The sequence below is a fragment of the Vanessa cardui genome, chromosome 12 (genome assembly GCF_905220365.1).
Source record: "Vanessa cardui chromosome 12, ilVanCard2.1, whole genome shotgun sequence".
In the NCBI taxonomy this organism is placed as follows: Eukaryota; Metazoa; Arthropoda; class Insecta; order Lepidoptera; family Nymphalidae; genus Vanessa; species Vanessa cardui.
The window spans coordinates 11,848,616-11,863,061 of record NC_061134.1 but is presented as its reverse complement, the minus strand read 5'-3'; the positions used below and the strand labels follow the sequence as shown (position 1 = coordinate 11,863,061).

Below are 14,446 nucleotides of genomic sequence, written 5' to 3'. Positions count from 1 at the left end.
TTCTGTTCAGAATGTGTGCATATATAATCGCAATAACGAAAACAACATAATCTAGCCATCATTTTAACCCACAATTTCATCTTATAAGGCTAATATATGAAGAAAAATATTTTATAACAGTCAACATACAGTTGTATCGTTTATAGAAAGATATTGTATGTATAATATCTTTTAAGAAATTATGTTCTTTGTATGTATGTATTCGCTAATTTTATAATGGTTTTAAACATTGACATTTTAATTTGCTCAACATTTGATTATATTTATTTCTCTATATAATAAATAACTGTGATGTGAAAAATCTCATTTGTTTTCATAAAGCATTTTCACTTTAATAATTGTTTTATTTAACCTTTTATGTACCTATTGTGCTATACCATTATCAATATTCGCAGTTAGCCTACAATTAATCTAATATGTAAAAGATAAAAATAGTTCCTTTGAGTGTAGATTAGAAAATTATAGACAAATGCTATCATTGGAACTGGAAATCTAAGGCATAAAATTTTTTACTACATTATTTTTATACCTTGGTATAACTTGGTAGGACTTTGTGCAAGCCCGTCTGGATAGGCACCACCCACTCATCAGTTATTCTACCGCCAAATAACAGTACTCCGTATTGTTGTGTTCCGGTTTGAAGGGTGAGTGAGCCAGTGTAACTACAGGCACAAGGGACATAACATCTTAGTTCCCAAGGTTGGTGGCACATTGACGATGCAAGGAATAGTTAATATTTCTTACAGCGTCATTGTCTATGGGTGATGGTGACCACATACCATCAGGTGGCCCATATGCTCGTCCGCCAACTTATACCATAAAAAAAATATATGAAAACAGTATTTCTGTACATTTACCTTTTATGTTTTATTATTTTTTAAACGAGTGAAAACCACATTAAAATCGATTGCGTTTAACTAAGAAGTGTTTACAAATTAATTAGAATACATAAAGGAAAAAAGCATTATGGGTTTTTACATGATTTTTATTTATTTCTACAAAAAAAAACTTGTCAATAAGTAAATACGTCAATGTAATTTCTAACTAAATACCAAAAGTAAACACGAAAACAAATACATGTACATGAAACTAGTCCATTGACTAGGAAATTGTGATATATATTAAATGTATCCAAGAGTTTATATGCAAAATAATTAATAACTAACTACAATATCTATATACTAATTAAATGATATACATTTTACAATATTTATATCGGAACATGAATTTTGAATCGATATAAATAAAACTATTTTGTATTTTTTTTTAATATTTATGTGTTTTTTATGCTGTCCACACAAATTTATTTATCAAAGAAAATTAATTATCATACTTTACTACTATAAAGAAAGTAGTAATAGAATATTTAATGTTTTCATTTAAAAAAAAAGAATTACTACACAAAAACAAAAGTCACACAAATCAATTTGAATATCTTAGATGTGATTGTGGTTTGTGTAGAATGAAAATTAAGTACAACTAATATATTTACAAAGAAACCCGAACGCACTGAAAAGAATAATTTCAATAAAATTTACAAAACCGAAAACGTTACAATTTTTAATTTCGATAAAGATTTAACTGTAGTGAAATAAAGTGCGGCGGGCAAACAAATAAACTTCTAAATAACCGTCATAGGCGGTGGTTTGACGTCACGACAACGGAAAATAATTATCATACTTGTACATTTAAAACTTTAGCAATGCATATCATATTTGGGTTTTAACACCAATCGTTACCAAATGTTGCCATACAAAATAATACAAGTACGATCGCTGTTAAAATCCGAATATATCAATACGATATAATGTATGTATTTATCTTATTTGACAGTGACATCGTAGCTAGGGTTACCAGTATAGAAAATTATAAGTTGACTTTTTTATACTATTTTTTCAAAAGGTGAGATAAATAAAATAGGATTAAATATTTAAATTTGATTGCAATATATTTCGTGTAATAATCATGAAACATATGAGTTGGCAGCGAATTGGATAATTATTGCGATTTAAATGAATGCAAGCTTAAAGAACATTATTTTCATGAATATTATGGAGTAACTCAAAGAGAAATAGATTAAGTATTATCTTTGACCCTAGTTACAATGTCAATATATATAAACTTCAAAAGGATAACTAAAAAGCAGAAACACATAATGAACTTAATGCTAGTAATAATAAGGTTTACTACGTCTACAACAGATTATATTTATTAACTAAATTACTTAGAACTAAATACATTACTAATATTAAACAAAAACAAAATTAAGTACTGCATGAAATGAAGAAAGTTAAACGTTATATGAATTATATCCCATAATATGAAATTAGAATGGCGTATATTGTTTTTCTACATAATTTAAGTAACTGATTAGTTACCAATACAACTTTTAACCATTAATTTAACAATATATATATATATATATATATCTATTGGAAACATTCTGAATAAACTCATAAGTGTTGAATGTTTTGTAATTTATTAACAGACTATATATGTAAAATAATATATATAAAGGGCTTAAGTTTGACTTGCATTCTTTTTTCAATTTTTATTCAAAAATGTAATGACCACACATTTTAAAAATAATTGTAAGAATTAGGTACTATGGAAATGAAGAGGCAAGATATCAATATTGTATTAATAAAAGATTCGTTTTTGAATTTTGTATGTAATTTTTACCTTATCCGACTTATACACGCCTGTTGCGTGATTTTGTTGGCATCTGATTTTCAATTCAAAAATTGTAACAGTTACCAACCTCCTTCCACTTACGATTATTTTATGACCGGTCAACTTAGATAGTTGGCAGGATGAAATGGAATATCCTATTGCACTGGTATGAAGTTGGCATAATATTGGAATTGCATAAAGTTGGAATTGTAGGACTTTCAAATTGAAACTTGTAAATTATTGTATCAAGTGCTTGTGAGTTATATAAACATAAATACATATCCTATTCGAAATATAAATTATAGTTTAGTTCATTTTTCTTATTAAGAAATGTAAGTTAGAAAAGTCGCGACATTAAACCTTAAACATTATTATATTTAAAAAAAAAACTTGTACTAAATTTCTTTTATCAAAAGTAGTTACTATATTCTTACTAAGAAAATTCCTAACGTTATTTTAACTTTTTTTATAAATATATAAGCAACAGTACTAGAGTATATATAATTTAATATATAAATTAAGGCATGATAACATACAATGGTTAACATAACTGTTCCTTAAATGAACAAACTGAAATGAAACTTTCTTACGCTATTAATATTTAAAATACTTCCTGTATCACTGGAAATAGTTTCTCTTCTTCCTCGACACACTGAAAACAAAAATTAACCATTGAATAAATATGTCAACACTATTTTTCGCCTTCAGCTTCGCTCGCCTTTTTGGGGTTAGGTTTTGGTCATGTGTTAGGCATAAAAGTAACCTATGTTCTTTCTTGAAGTTTAAGTTTGCTTCATACCAAACTTCATCAATTTAGGTTCAGGGGTTTGGTCGTGAACGAGCATGAGACACAGAGTTACTTTTACATTTATAACATAAGTGTTGATTAATGCATTCATAATTTGTATTAATTGTGTAAATTGTATTTTATGTTAGTCTGTCATATGAGGTGTCATTCTAATGGATGACTGTCTTTTTTAAATATTATTCATGGATCACGTGACTGTAACTTTCAAATCTTTAAATTTATATACCACAATTGTTCACATTTGACACAAACATGTTCCATATGTATATATTTGAAATGATCATCATCATTGTCCATATCCTAATTTCATTTAGGGTCGGCGCAGCATGTCTTCCATACGTCTCTATCGGACTTCATCTAACAAGTAACATTCTCTCTAACCATATCGCCTTTCACACAATCCATCCTCTACCTCTACATCCCTATAATTATAAATCAAATCCAATTTGAAATGAGATAGTAACGCACCCGGTGTCGTGCGGCGAGAAGAAGAATCCCCGCGGTCGCGCGGGCGGCGGCGAGGCGGGCGCGCACGCCCACTGCGCCCAGTAGTCGCCCGGCAGCCGCAGCAGCAGCTGCATCACCTGCGCGCGCGTGTAGGGAATACGTTAACTACAATGCTAGGTATATATTAGGTTGGGGAAAAAGTCTTTTCGCATATAGTATGTATGAACTTGTAATAAAATCTCTTTGGGTATACCATTTGTATCTGGCTGGTTTTGGTATCATTAAAAAGTTTTAATTTTAAAGAAGGCACTTCCAAATTCAAATGAGGAATATGTGTGATTTTCATTTGTTTTTGTTGTTGTTAAAATGAGTGAATCTAAAGAAGAAATTCGATACATTTTAAAATTTTACTATAAAAAAGGTAAAAATGCAACTGAAGTCGCGAAAAAAAATTGTGATGTTTATGGACCTAATGCAGTATCTGTGAGAGTAGCGCAAGTTTGGTTTAAGCGTTTTCAAGCCGGAAATTTTGATATCAAAGATGCATCTCGCTCTGATCACACTGTTACGGACAAAATTGATGCCATTTTTGAAAAAGTGGAGCAAGATCGGCATATTAGTAGTTACGATGTAGCTGAAGAACTGGCAATTGACCACAAAACGGTTTTGACTCATTTGAATAAAGCTGGGTACACAAAAAAGCTCGATATATGGGTGCCTCATGAACTCACTGAAAGAAACCTAATGAACCGTGTACTCATTTGTGATTCTTTATTACGACGTAATGAAACCGAACCATTTTTGAAGAAGCTGATAACTGGTGATGAAAAGTGGATCACATACGACAAGAACGTGCGAAAAAGATCGTGGTCAAAGGCCGGTCAAGCTTCACAGACTGTGGCAAAACCCGGATCAACTCGCAAGGTAATGGTAATGCTGTGTGTATGGTGGGATTGGAAGGGCATCATTCATTATGAGCTGTTACCGCCCGGCAGGACCATCGATTCAGAATTGTATTGCGAACAATTGATGAGATAGAAGCAAGAAATTGAGAGAAAGCGGCCAGAATTGATTAACAGAAGGGGTGTGGTTTTTCACCATGACAACGCTAGACCTCACACATCTTTAGCCACTCAACAAAAATTACGAGAGTTTGGCTGGGAGGTATTAATGCATCCGCCTTATAGTCCTGACCTTGCACCTTCAGATTTTCATCTGTTTCGGTCTCTGCAGAATTCCTTAGGCAATGTCAGGTTAACATCACGAGAGAACTGCCAAAACCACTTGTCGCAGTTTTTCGATCAGAAGCCCCAAAATTTTTACAGCAATGGGATCATGTCACTACCAACAAGATGGCAAAAAGTTATGGAACAAAATGGCACCTACATACTTTAGTCAAATGTAAATAAACTATAAAAAAAAACTTTTTGAATTTTCATATAAAATACGAAAAAACTTTTTCCCCAACCTATTATACAATGATATAGAACTTTTGAACGAATCAGTAGCAATCATAGTTGGTAGTATAGACACAAAAAGGAGGTAAACTGATGACATAATACGGCCTTCTTGAATTTTGCCATTTGTTACTATGATAGGAGGATATTGAACTAGGCTTACTAAAAATTTAAAGCTCATGTTGAAAAACATTCATAAATAAGTCATTTATGAATGTGTATATTTTACTAGGTACAAGATAACATTAATGATAAAAGCGTGGACTTAATATATATTCATTTATAGGCTAGGTTGTTAGTACATTTAATTGTACTTTACTTAAAATACTCATACACACTCTTTAATTAAAATGTTAAAAAAGAGTAACTACTTTATAGTCTATTCCAATGGGAAGAGGAGAAAAGGTAAATAAACAACTTTGACCTTGAATTGATATGTCATTTGCGTTCGACTAGTGAGGTGAAAATAATTGAATGAATGGGTAATGAATGCTAAGGAACGATATGTTTTTTAATTTTAAAAGTAATTTTCCGTTTAAACAAAGCCAGGTCGTAATAACTAACTTTAGAGAATTCCGAGTAAGCACCCGTACACATGATACGAAAGATGAAAGACGAATGTCTTTCTTACCATTGTATTATTTTCAAAACTATAAAATTGCTATGCACAAAACTAATCTACATTTCGAGATAAGAGATTTTTTTAAGTAAAATAATTCTTTTAACATTTTTGGTAAAAATGTTATTTTTATGTAAAAACCTTACTTTATAAAAATTAACTTTTTTATCTATCGTTAGGTAACTTTTTACGTTTCTAATAAATAATTCATGTTATACATTACAACCAATTAAATAATTATATATTTTAAAAAATATCTATAATGAATCTTAAAACTAAAATAATATATTTTTTATCTGTATAAATTCATTCAGTCTACATTCGTTTAGCGAACATCCTTGGTCGAGGCCTCTATTTTAAATGTTCGTCATCGAAAAATGGCGTCTTGAATGTCGACAAAACTGTTTTCGTTACTTTGGAAGTGAAATTATGGTGGATTTATGTAGTTTAGTGAAATGTTGTTGTATTACAAATGAAGATATATAAATCAAGAACTGTTTGTAGTTAATCATATAGCAGAATTATCAACAAAACACCTGTGATATTGAAAAATACGGTATGTTTTGAATGTATCCTTCTGTCATTGGAATGGACTATAAGATGAATGATATATAAGTTATTTAAGTTTCCTGCCAGATATTCTCGCTATATTGAACTGAATATCATGTACAAAAGTTCCAAACAAATACTTCCAAAAATGATTTTATAACTGGACTTCATAATGATAACTTCTTTTGATTCTATAGATTAGTAGGCAAACTCATAACACATTTCGTAACTCTATCAACGACGACCAAATTTGACGACCTCCATGGTCGAGTGGTGTGTACACCGGTTTTCATGGGTACGCCACTCTGAGGTCCCGGGTTCGATTCCCGGCCGAGTCGATATAGATTACCATTAGTTTTATATGTTGTCTTGGGTCTGGGTGTTTGTGGTATCGTTACTTCTGATGTTCCATAACACAAGTGCTTCAGCTACTTACATTGGGATCAGAGTAATGTATGTGATGTTGTCTCATATTTATTTATTTATTTATCAATACTCACGTTGACCATTTGCGTGGTGGCTGTGTACATCTCTGCAGCCTGAGTCATCATACCGTAGCCGACGACGGTCGGACCGAAGATCTTCGCCAAGTTGTCTATACCCATTTCGCAATCAGGGCTTTCGGCTACTCTGAAGATTAATAGGTCTACAATTATAGCTGATGTCAATAAATTTTAAGTGATAAAAAATATTTATTCATTCATACAAAGATATGACATTTCTTTCCATTGATTATTGATAAAATTGAGTCGAGATGGCCCAGTGGTTAGAACGCGTGCATCTTAACCGATGATCGCGGGTTCAAGCACGCAAGCATCGCTGATTCATGTGCTTAATTTGTAGTTATAATTCATCTCGTGCTCAGCAGGGAAGGAAAACATTGTGAGGAAACCTGCATGTGACAAATTTTATAGAAATTCTGCCACATGTGTATTCCAAACTTTCTCCTCAAAGCGAGAGGAGGCCTTTAGCCCAGCAGTGGGAATTTACAGGTTGTTGTTGTTGATATTGATTTGTATATTTTTTATGAGGCGGCAAGAGAACTATAAGAGAGGTATTTCAAAACTTACTTTTGCAAATGTAGCACTAAGAAAGCCAACGTGTCCCGATTGGGCTGAGGCAGTTGGCTCACCGCCTGCACGACTGATGCAGTCGCATCTGTGGGTTCTGATAGCTTGGCGGCATCCATGAAGTCAGTCCAGAGAGCACTTGACACAAGAGGCTCTCGGAGTGATCTTAAAAAGTCCTTGATGCATCCGCAGACTATGTGGATATCTTCAGTTGACAGTTGGGGTGAACCACAACCGCGGAGGAAGCGTTCCTATTGGATAGTTAGGCATTGTTAATTTGAAATAATTTTCTTTATACAATCAAAGTAATGACTAAATAAAATAAATAAAAGAAAATTTATTTTATCTCTTAATTAATCTCGTCCTGACCGATTTCGGGGACGGTAGCTCAAGGGAGACCAGGCAGTTATGTAGGACATCTTAATGAACAAGTATGAGTATAACTACAGAGGCAATCTTTATTCCCTAATTCTCATAATCCGATGTGACGGCAAATCCGACAATTACATGAAAGAGTTCAGACGCAGGACTAATGGCTTTATGTTCATCAGAGGCACGGGAATGTACACATTTCCAATTTGTAGCAAGGTCCTTCTTGGGGCAAGGTATCCGTTTCTATAATAAAATTCCGCAAAAATTTTTAACTTTGCCGTTTAGTAAATTCAAATCGTTTGTTAAAAATACATTGGTGGAAAAAGCATACTATTCGATACAAGATTTTGTAGATGATAAAAAAGCGTGGAGTTAATACCTGTTGACTTCCAAGCAGGATACATTAATTGAAATAATTGTATTTAATTAACATGACGTTGTATTTTTTAAATGTTAAAAAAGAGTAACTACTGAGTTTCTTGCCGGTTCTTCTCGGTAGAATCTACTTTCCGAACCGGTGGTAGCTTCACTTAATTGTAAAATGACGATTCAAAAGTGCTTATAAAAGCCTACTTGAATAAAGTTTATTTTGATTTTGTAAACTTTGGACTAGAATTTATCTACATACTTATTTTTTTATTACCTTAGGATTTGGAATCTTATATCGAGCCATTAGACAACGTTAGATACTACCGTTGAAAGATAGGTTACGAATAGTAAAATAAACTGAAACTGTTTCCAAAAATATATTACCTTTAGTCGTTTAACATCTTTCTCTACCGCACTGATGCGGTATATGCCGCGCTCGTTCAAACCTCTCTTCTCCACTTCGTTGATGCAGTGTACCAACAGCGCAGGCACCATGGGAGGTGTAGACGGAGCAAAGTCGGCTATACTGCCTTCCTGTTAATTAAATTAATACAATTACTTGCCATTAGTGATTCTTAATTATATAATATAATATAATATGAGACAACATCACATACATTACTCTGATCCCAATGTAAGTAGCTGATGCACTTGTGTTATGGTAATCAGAAGTAACGACGGTACCACAAACACCCAGACCCGAGACAAAATAGAAAACTAATGGTTATCTACATCGACTCGGCCGGGAATCGAACCCGGGACCTCAGAGTGGCGTACCCATGAAAACCGGTGTACACACCACTCGACCATGGAGGTCGTCTTTCTAATTAATATTTAACAGGGCTCTCTAGAGTCGAGACGGCCCAGTGGTAAGAACGCGCGCATCTTAGCCGATGATTGCGGGTTCAAACCCAGGCAAGCACCGTTGATTCATGTGCTTAATTTGTCTTTATAATTCATCTTGTGCTCAGCGGTGAAGGAAAACATCGTGAGGAAACCTGCATGTGACAAATTTCATAGAAATTCTGCCACATGTGTATTCCACCAACCCGCATTGGAACAGCGTGGTGGAATATGTTCCCAACCTTCTCCTCAAAGGGAGAGGAGGCCTTTAGCCCAGCAGTGGGAATTTACAGGCTGTTGTGGTGGTGTGGTGGAGGGCTCTCTAGCGGGTGTATATACACAGCGGGCTCACCTGCGCACTGTGGGCGCGGCCGGGCGGCACGCAGGGCAGCGGCAACAGCGAGCGACACTCGGGGTGCGCCTGCGCACGGCACTGCTCGCACTTGACGCCCACCTTCGCGAACTTGATTCTGCATATCAATTATATTTTAATCACAATGGAAAACATTCACAGTGTTATTCTACACTATTCTATATAATATAACATGTTATGTTGTCTTAAATTTTCGCGATTACACATTGAAATAAAACTAGCTATAACGGATTTGAATCGCGTATATTAACGTTACCCCACGTTTCGAGAACTTTACAGCGTTCGTGGTCACGGGTAAAGTGCTCGAAACGTCGGGATGTTAAAAATAATTAATATACGCGATTCAAATCCGTTATAGCTAGTTTTATTTCAATATAATATGTTGTTCGTCGAAATTTAAATAGAATATTTTCGCAAATCAATATGGATATCATTGATTATTTATTAATTTTATGTAAAATTTTGTTAATTTTTCTATTGTTCTCTCATATAAGAAAATATTAATAAAATATTTTAAAAAGACATTGAAAAAAAATAATGTATTATAATAGTCTTACGTTTTCCCACAAGGTCCACAAGTTTCTCGCTTATAAAAGTTCTTTGCAACAAAGTTGTGTTGCCTCGGTCTCACTCGAGGAGAACCACCATAGGCAGCCGAGACCACTGAAGGTGTGCGCTGGGGCGGTGCTCGGGGGGTGTCTGGTGCACTTTCAGATTCTAAAAAAATATATAATAAATAAATAAATATGAGACAACATCACATACATTACTCTGATCCCAATGTAAGTAGCTAAAGCACTTGTGTTATGGAAATCAGAAGTAATGACGGTACCACAAACACCCAGACCCAAGACAAGATAGAAAACTAATGGTAATCTACATCGACTCGGCCGAGAATCGAACCCGGGACCTCAGAGTGGCGTACCCATGAAAACCGGTGTACACACCACTCGACCACGGAGGTCGTCAAATAATATTTATCGTTAAGACAATGTACTGGCAGTCCTCTATGGGTACATCATCATAACATAGTATAAAACAAAGTCGCTTACGGCTGTCTGTCCCTATACATGTTGAAATTTTTAAAATTACGCAACGGATTTTGATGCCATTCTTGTTTAATAGATACAGTGATTTGAGAGGAAAGTTTTAGTATCTAATACATGGACAATGTAGTAAAGAAACACTTTTAAAAGTTTCTGTGATGTGATATTGTAAATAAACAAATTCTGTAGTATAGATAGAATCAGCATCAAATCATATGGACATACTCTCTATAATTACAAATCTTTTGCACTAGTTGAACTTATGGGTTATGTTTTATAAGATCTCTTAATTAGTATTTACCACTAATCGGTGGGGCTGAAGGCGTACACTCTTGCTTGGGCACACTGCGACCGGAGAGACGAGTAGCTGATTTCCGTGCTGGGGGACCCTCATCACTGCTTTCTGATATTGGTTGCTAGAAACATTGCAATAATATTACCCTGACCATACATTATGTTACCTATATCTATCCGCTAGTTAATTGTACCTTTTCATAAAAGATGTGTTTTATTACTATTTATGCGTAAAGTATTGTGAATTTAGTATGTATTATGTAGTTTCTATTTCAGTTAAATCTGAAGGAACGAATCTAGTTTAATGTAGTTTTTTTTTAAAGTTTATTTATGATAGGCAGGTTGGTTCCCGATGGTCAGTGGTTAGCATTACTTATTGATATTAGCACTATGACAAATCAAATGAGAACACGACAATACTGAGTGTTGTGATTTGTGGTGCTACCCTACTCAGATATTATAGATATAGATATTATATTATAGATATTCAAAACCCTATCACTAAGTACATTTGAAATTGATCCAAGTCATGAATATATGTGAGTATTTTACTTACGAAGTTCTGCGGTGGTTTGAGGTCATGTGTAGTGGGAGCACGCTCAAGCGTCAAGGTAGTAGTGGCGGTGGCCAGCACCTTACCACCTTGCAGCTCAACCGTCTTAGAAAACAAACAGATATATAATATTTTGACACACAAACATCAAATACAGCATTACAGGAGAACTCAAGGTAGTCCAGAGAATTGAGAAATAGGGATTTTAATAATAACGTTATATAATAATAAAATAATAATTTGACGACCTCCGTGGTCGAGTGGTGTGTAAACCGGTTTTCATGGGTACGCCACTCTGAGGTCCCGGGTTCGATTCCCGGCCGAGTCGATGTAGATTACCATTATTTTTCTATGTTGTCTTGGGTCTGAGTGTTTGTGGTACCGTCGTTACTTCTGATTTCCATAACATAAGTGCTTCAGATACTTACATTGGGATCAGAGTAATGTATGTGATGTTGTCTCATAGTAAAAAAAAAAAAAAATTATGTACCTTAGTCGCAGATGATGTAGAAGAGCGACGTTTCTTATTGGCGGGAGGGTTCTCTCTCGCGGTCCATCCACCACGTTGTACCCAGGAACGGCGAGTTGATGCTAGCGATAAGTCGAGATCATCTTCAGAGCGAGAGTATGACATCTCTGATAACAATGTACCTGTAACACATAATTCATTCTGTAATAATAGTTATTTATTCCGTTAAAACGAAATATTTCTAGTGACTAATGACTAGGGGCTAATAAGTTCCAGCTAGAGGATACATCTGTTTAATATACTTAGGTTTTGATTTTGATTTTACTTTTCAAATCTATATTATTAAAGAACTATTTTTGTTTCATTGTTTTAAGATATATTTTTATAGCATGTATGTAGTTATAACCATGTGAAACAGAATGAGAGTACTTATAAGGTTAGCTGGTGAAGTGCTCTGATCATTAAGCCTACCTTTTATACAAAGCAGCAATAAAGAATAAATCAAACATGTATGCTTTAAAGATTGATATTAGACTTTTGTATAATGTTAAATTGATCAGCTAAACTATCCATAAGTATACACAACATCCAATGTTTACACTTTTGAGAACTAAATTTAATACATAAAGAATTATTGTATTACTAATCCCATAGTCAACAACTTAATCCTTTATTTAGAACTAGAAAATATACTTTGATAAGACTTGAAACAGAATTTTTAAGAAATATCAATTACTCATAATAATAACTTATTTTATAATAATTACCGGTAGAATTAAGCTCTGGTACTCCACTCAATTTAGCATTATGATCTTGTTGTGCAGTCCCATTGAGAAAAGCTAACTTTTGCAGTGTTTCATTATTCAATTTAGCTCTATTGTCATTGAAGAGCAAGTCTCTGGCCATATCGAGTAGCTTGCTCTGTAACAAAGCATTATATATACTAACATCCTTAAATATTTATATCTGTAGATAAAAGTTTAGTCATACTATTTGTTAATAAATAATATTAAGTCAGGTAGTGCAACGGATCCTAAAAATTATAGACCAATTACTTGTTTACTGACGGTCTATAAGCTCTTTACCTCCATTCTCAGAGATAAGATATCTCAGAATAATAGTATTTTGTCTGTCTCTCAGAATGGATGTAGGGTGAATCACGAAGCACTAAGGAGCTACTCCTCATTGATATGACCATTAGCCGATAATAAAACAATAAATGTAACATTCTGATTAAACAATACAAACAAATAAAAAATATTATAATAATATTGAATTAAATATATTCTAATATTGTGTGACAGAACATATGGTTAGAAAGAATTTTACTTGTGAAATGACATCCAAGTGAGAAATATGGAAGGAAATTGGGGTAAAGAAAAGCAGGAGGACAATGGGTAATGTTGAATTAAAGTGTTTTAAGAAAATCAGTTTTAAGCTCACCAATTCATTATATTTCTTCATGACTATGTTTCTTTCCCTTTTCTCTCCATCCAAGAGCTTTCGCACATGAGCAAACTTAGCTTCCCATTTTGCCAATGTTCTCAAAGCCTCGTCTAGTTCGGTTTGAAGTCGGGCAGCCTCTGCTTCAGCTGACGCCCATTGAGTGCGAACCCATTCCATTTGCTTAACAAATGCCAGAAAACCTGTAAAACATTTGAAATAAAAATAGATACATGTTAACATTTCTTTTTATATTACAACACTTTAAACATAATTAGACGGTAAATGGTCCAAAATTGAATTATTATTGACTTTGAATATCCTTTTATCATAATATACACACATCACACAGGGGGGTCAAAATATTTTTTTTTTTTTTGTTTTGAATATAATAATATATGATATTTATAATTATATAATTTGATATATGATATTTATCTCAGTAAATATAAGTATTTATCAACTTTAGACGAAAGCGTATGAAATAAGCTGACATCATAAAAGCGTTATTTGGACATACCGCCTTTTTTAAATGTACTACACATCATACCTAAATCTTTCGAATAACATAGATATTTATAAATATACTTACATTCTTCCGATGCTCCATCGTTTAAAACACTATTTAACCGATTTATATCGTCGAATTGGGCAACTAAAGAGAGGGCGATGCCTGCACCCGTATCTGAATTGTCGGTACTCATTTTTGGCGAAATATCTTGATTTTGGTCGCAAAATAACACAAAATATACTTAAGATATAAACATTAATCACATTTCACTCTCATTTATAAATATATTTTTCTAATTACAACTTAAAATTCTCAACAGTTTTCAGACATTGAAACGACGATGCTAAAATTTTAAATAACGACCATCTGTCGGTTGACAACTTTATCAAAAGTCAATGCCAAAGTTAAAACTTAAAACAAGAATGCGAAACATCGGCAGCGCCCACTGTCCAATCACGTACAGCTGTATAAAATTAGATGTGAGATGCGTTCGGATTCTTATAAAACTAATATTGTAAGGTCATTTATTTTAAATGTAATTTTAGCTCAC

General features: G+C 33.6%; 1 protein-coding gene across 1 annotated transcript; it reads right to left on the bottom strand.

The window, feature by feature from the left end:
- Positions 1-2,522: 2,522 nt before the first annotated feature.
- Positions 2,523-14,262, bottom strand: LOC124534255 (rac GTPase-activating protein 1). The gene is made up of 13 exons (XM_047110002.1): positions 13,978-14,262; positions 13,386-13,588; positions 12,710-12,863; positions 11,964-12,124; positions 11,477-11,578; positions 10,928-11,042; positions 10,138-10,297; positions 9,560-9,677; positions 8,749-8,898; positions 7,624-7,874; positions 7,054-7,183; positions 3,950-4,065; positions 2,523-3,325 (listed from the first exon to the last, which is right to left on the bottom strand). Exons 1-13 carry the CDS (start codon positions 14,087-14,089, stop codon positions 3,292-3,294), a joined length of 1,806 nt encoding a protein of 601 aa, XP_046965958.1. The 5' UTR covers positions 14,090-14,262; the 3' UTR covers positions 2,523-3,291.
- Between the last annotated feature and the right edge of the window lie 184 nt (positions 14,263-14,446).